The sequence below is a fragment of the Bos mutus genome, chromosome 2 (genome assembly GCF_027580195.1).
Source record: "Bos mutus isolate GX-2022 chromosome 2, NWIPB_WYAK_1.1, whole genome shotgun sequence".
In the NCBI taxonomy this organism is placed as follows: domain Eukaryota; kingdom Metazoa; phylum Chordata; class Mammalia; order Artiodactyla; family Bovidae; genus Bos; species Bos mutus.
In genome coordinates, this window is record NC_091618.1 from 134586413 (window position 1) to 134591464 (window position 5052).

At 54.0% G+C, this 5052-nt stretch overlaps 1 protein-coding gene across 1 annotated transcript; it reads right to left on the reverse strand.

The window, feature by feature from the left end:
• Positions 1–954: 954 nt before the first annotated feature.
• Positions 955–3378, reverse strand: AMER3 (APC membrane recruitment protein 3). Its single transcript, XM_070360862.1, has one exon. It carries the CDS (start codon positions 3376–3378, stop codon positions 955–957), a length of 2424 nt encoding a protein of 807 aa, XP_070216963.1.
• Between the last annotated feature and the right edge of the window lie 1674 nt (positions 3379–5052).

Below are 5052 nucleotides of genomic sequence, written 5' to 3' on the forward strand. Positions count from 1 at the left end.
ACAGAAGGTGGAAATGGCAGTGTGGAGGATCAGACAGCTTCTTCCCCAAGAGCATCTTGCCACCCACAGATCAGTTAGAGTGCACAAGTGAGGGGAAACCATTGTTTGTATGGGGTGTTTTGTGACAGGGAACACCCACTGTTCAGGGTCTCCAGGGTCTGGCCAGCCCTGGCAAGGTTGCACAGGAATGCATGGCATCTGCTGGTTCAAAGCTCTTGCTAAGATGGCTGGTCCTGATTCTGATTCCCTTAGCCCTTCAGGGCCCTTCAGCCCTTCAGCCATAAGTTATGGCTGCTCATTCTGGAGGTGGGGTGAGAATACACTACTGAGCTAACCCCTAGTCTCAAGCTTCTACCCAAGTCTCGGATTCCTCATTCACATTTATTACTCTCAATTCTTGTGCAGACTTATCAGCACAATATGTGCCCTTTACAATATGTACTATTTCCATCCCCAAAACATCCCCAGGTCTGTTTAGACACCTGGGTTTAGACTGTTCATTTGTGTGTGTGTGTGAGGAAATCAGTGAGGAACATTTTTGAGAGTGCAGGCAGCTTTGCAGTTGTCCTTGACCCTGGGCTTCCCAGGACCTCTTCTGGCAGAGCTGTTGGGTTTAGGCACAGATGCCTCCATGTTAAAATGCCCCACTCTTCCTGTCTGAATACTGACACTCCCTTCCCCCCAATACAGTCCTCCAGTCCTCACATCAGGAACAAAGGATGGAGATATGGGTCTTAGACTCTCCTGAATGTGATCCCAAGGATGCAAAACTGTTCCAAAGCTGGGGCTCTGTCATGCTGTCCTGGTAGCCCCTACTTCCTGCTGGTTGCAGAGGATCCCTTGTGATCCGAAAAGCTGCAGTGGTTTTCTGGGCACTTGCAGAGGGGGCCCCTCTCACTAGCTGTTGGAAGTGAGGGCCAGAATTCCTGGCAAGTGATCCCAGGCAGAGGCACACTACAAGTCCAGCTGGCCCCTCTGTGCAGCCTGCTCCATTGCCCTTGAGTTGAGCTGCAAGGGCCGGTCCTCCACAGAGACATGGGCCTGGACATTCAGCGTGGTGGGCTCCTCCCTGAGCTGACTCAGATCCAGAATGCTTCCTGGGCATCTCTGGTCCTGTGGGATGTGGAGTGGGTTGGCCAGGGAGGGCAGGCCACAGATGGCAGCCAGGTTAGGGAAGCCATTAGGCTGTTCCTGTTGCAGAATGTCAGGGCCCCTGGCCTGAGGCTTCCCGCAGAGCCCACTACCTGTGTTTTGTCTTGGGGGATGAGCAGCAGGGGACTGGCAGTCTGGGTTGATCTGTAGGGCTTCCACCTGGGCCACACAGCCTGTCAGGGTGAGTTTTGAATCCATGGTGCTTCCCCCAGGACCTGGCCTCCAGGGACCTTGGAAACACCCAAGGTTCCTAGGCAGCCTGGGCTCCTGGGAGCCAGGCCAGACAGATGGGTGTGGGACTTTGTTCTTCCTGAATGTGTTGGATCCCATGGCGGCTGCAGACCCTACAGGGGAGAATGAGCCTTCAGGGTGGCCTTGTGTCCCTCGTTCCCCAGAGACTGGCACACACTCCAGAGAGGGGTCACAGGATGAAGACTTGGTCTCCTGCTTGGCCCCGGCTAGGACCTTACTCACTCCAGCAAGCAGGCCCTTGGGACCTGAACATGCCCACAGCTCCTTCCTGCTGGGTATAGAGCTCACAGAGATTCTACCTGCATCTAAAGCCTGGGGCCCCCTGCCATCCAGTTTCACTGGACCTAGGCCCATCTTCTCAGAGCCAGCTCCTGGTTTCTCCACCAGTCCTCCTGAGGGAGTTGCCGGCTCTCTAAGAGCTGAGGCAGGCAAGGCACGGAGCTCCGGGCCCCGGCGGAGCCAGTTGATAATGCCCATGGTGATGGCCAGCTCGGTGTCACAGAGCTTCAGCAGGCATTCTTTGCCCCTCCAAGAGCTCTGTAAGAAGCCCTGGCTGAGTAGGTCTGGGCCTGGAACAGGAGCCAGGTTCTCCTCTGCACCAACATGGAAGCTGCACATGGACAATGGGGCTCCCGGTGCCGGCCCCGATGGACTCTCGGACACGCACAAGTCGTCATCCAGGCTCGGACTCCCAGGGCCCTCAGTGGGGTCATAGAAGAGCTCATAGAGGGCGTCTCCACTGTAGCTGTCCCGGGGGAAGGCGGCTGTGGGTGTGCCTGGGCTCGGGGCCTCCTTCTTGTCCTCCTCGAGGCCTGGTGAGAAGGAGTCATAGTAGCCCTCGTCGCTCGTGGACACAGACTCCGGCCGCTCACTCTTGGGGGTCCCTGTGTCTGTGGAGCTGGCTTTGGAGCTGCTGTGGGGATCCCTGCATGGGCACAGAGGGAGCTCAGCCAGCCTAGCTGCATCTGGCCTGGGCTGGTCTGTGTCTGATGCCTGGGGCCCTCCCAGCCACGGGCCTAGCAGGGCATGCTGCTGCTGCCTCACTGAGTGATTCACATGGTCCCAGAACTTGGCAAAGTCAGACATTTCATTCTGAGCAGGCGATGCCAGCTGCTCTATGCTGCCTTGGAAGGGGCCCCTGAAAGTCTTGCTGTCAGAAGCCTGTGATCTCTGGGCAGGGCTCGCCAGGCCCTCGTTCAGCTCCAGGGATGGCACTGAGCTCTCATCTGCAAAGATCTCCCCACAGCCTGTGAGTGAGTCAAAGCTCTTCAGTGAGGCCACGTCCTCACACAGGGCCCTGCAGAGGTCAAAGGAAGAGTCGGGCAGGAACTCACTGTCAGACAGGTCCTGGCACTGGCCATCCAGGCCCAGTTCCTCGCCCAAGGGGAGGAAGGCTATGCCTCGCTGCCCTCCAGTCTCTGATGGGCCCTCGGGAGAAGACAAGCCCTCCCCCTTGGTTGAGGGCAAATTCTCAGTCTTGTTTCTGCGGATGTGGAATAGGTTACGAAAGCACTTCTTGGGTCGTTTCAGGGAAATCCTCTTCCTTGGGATACTCTTGGCCACAGCTGGTACGAAGGGCATCTGGGGCACAAAGTGACGGTAGTCAATCATGCGCTGGCTGCTGGGGGTCCCTGGGAAACTTGCGCTGCCCACCAGCTGCCCTGTAGCTGTGGCTGCCCTGTCAGCCCTGGGCACACTGTCGTGATTCTTGCTCTTCCGAACCAGTTTGAAGGTGGCGCCACAGAGAGCTGCAGGCCCTCCATTGGTATCTGGCTGGGCTTCCCGATCAGAGCATCTGTTGTATCCTTGGGTGCTGGGACTGACCTGGGGGCCCCTCTCACTGTGGGGCAGCTGCTGCCCTCCCAGTGAGATTGCATCCTCTGTGGTCAGGGCAGTCGCTGCTGGGTCTGGAGGTTTCTCATAGTCAGTCTGCAGGCTAGATTTGATGAAGGTCTTTCCTCTCTTCAGCTCCATGCTGCAGTGTCACCGCTGCTATGGGGGAAAGCAGGAGACACTCAATATCTAGGATGGAGGCTTGTGGTTCTAGAAAACCTGACCCCATACCCCGCCCCCTGCCCCACTCACACAGGCATGGGAGCTGAGCTCTGACATCTGAGCTTGGATCCTCTGTGGAGGCAAGGGGAGGGGGAGATAAGAACAGTCCCACCCCCACACTTACTGCTCCAGCCTTTGTAGATAACTGATACTCAGAGAAGTTAAGTCACATGCTTAAAGGCACAGAGTTGGAGCCAAAATGAGAGCAGACAGGGTCTGATGTTCATGTACTGTGATCTTGTGACTCACTAAAGAATCCTTTCAAAGCTTGTCTGGGCAAGTTAGCCTACCATATCCAGGCCTTATTGGATATACCCATAGCACCATATCCTTAGGGTATCATGGCCCTTCTGAGTGGATGAAGCAGAGAAGTCAATAAGTAAGTTGCTTCCTTCATGTAAGCAACAAAGCTGAAAGGAAATCTGCTTCCAGGGCTGGGTGCCATGGGTCATCAGTGGAAGGGGAAGACCCATGGCCCTTCAGGATTGCTTTACCCATCAGGCAAGCAAGGCACAACTAAGCATTTCATGATGCACACAGAGCTTGAGCAGAAGAAGAGAGACAGCAATGTGGCAGAAAGCAAAAGAGAGGAGACAAGCATGAGACCAGGAATAGACAGACTGGCCATACACAGCTCGTCATGTGCTGGAGGATCAGGCAGGTGTTGTCTTTTGTGCATATCCTAACTGACAGACATTGCTACCTGGAGTGCCATCCAGAGAAAGTTTCTGATGCCCAGTCTGAGCTCAATGGGAAAGAATGCTGGAATCGCTTATTGATGTCTTCCCTGGACTTGAGAGTGGGGAATTGGTAAGAGTGTTAACAAGTTGATCATTGTTGGCACAGCTGGGGAGTCTGGCCTCACCCTGAGTCAATAAAGAGCTATAGAAGTCTTCTGAGGGAGCAGGTGGAAGCAATGGCATCATGAATTTGGTGGTCTGAGACCATTTATCTGATGTCTGAGTGGAGGATGGACTAAACCATGAGAGAGGTTCTGAACAGAGGGGACTCACAAGAGGCAGTAAAATGGACGAGATGTAAGGAGATAAGGTCTAGATGGAGGCTGTAACTATAAGCAAAATAAAGAGAGTAAAGCCTTACGAGCTTTCAAAGGAAGAAACATCAGGATTCAGCAACTGAAGAAAGACAAACAGTCTAGAAACCTGAGGCCTGAATACATGCCATTAGGGGGATAAACACTGATGCCTGGATGCAAGCCGTTAGGGGGATCAAAAAAGAGGGAAAGCTGAAGTGGAGAGGATGAGAAGTGAATGAAGGCAAGGAAGTGACCTGTGAAAAGAGCTGGTTTGGGGGAGAGAAGCAGTGGTCTAGTTTAAATGTATTACCTTTGGGGTGAGTTTGGAAACCCATGAGACATGAAAAGAAGGCAGTACTGTGTCCGTAATCAAAGGATGTCACCGTCATCAGTGATTGCAGCACTCCAGGAGGAGCCAGTGAGCCCTGAGGAAAGTCAGGATGTGAAAACACAGGGTACTTGCCCCAGATAGCATATCAAAGGAATGATTTCAGTGAGCCCAGACTCTTGCATCTTCCCATACCTAGAAAAGCACTAAATTCCTTAACTTGGGATAT

Excerpts from the sequence above, each read along its gene's own strand:
- AMER3 (XM_070360862.1), bottom strand. The coding sequence starts at position 3,378 with ATGGAGCTGAAGAGAGGAAAGACCTTCATCAAATCTAGCCTGCAGACT.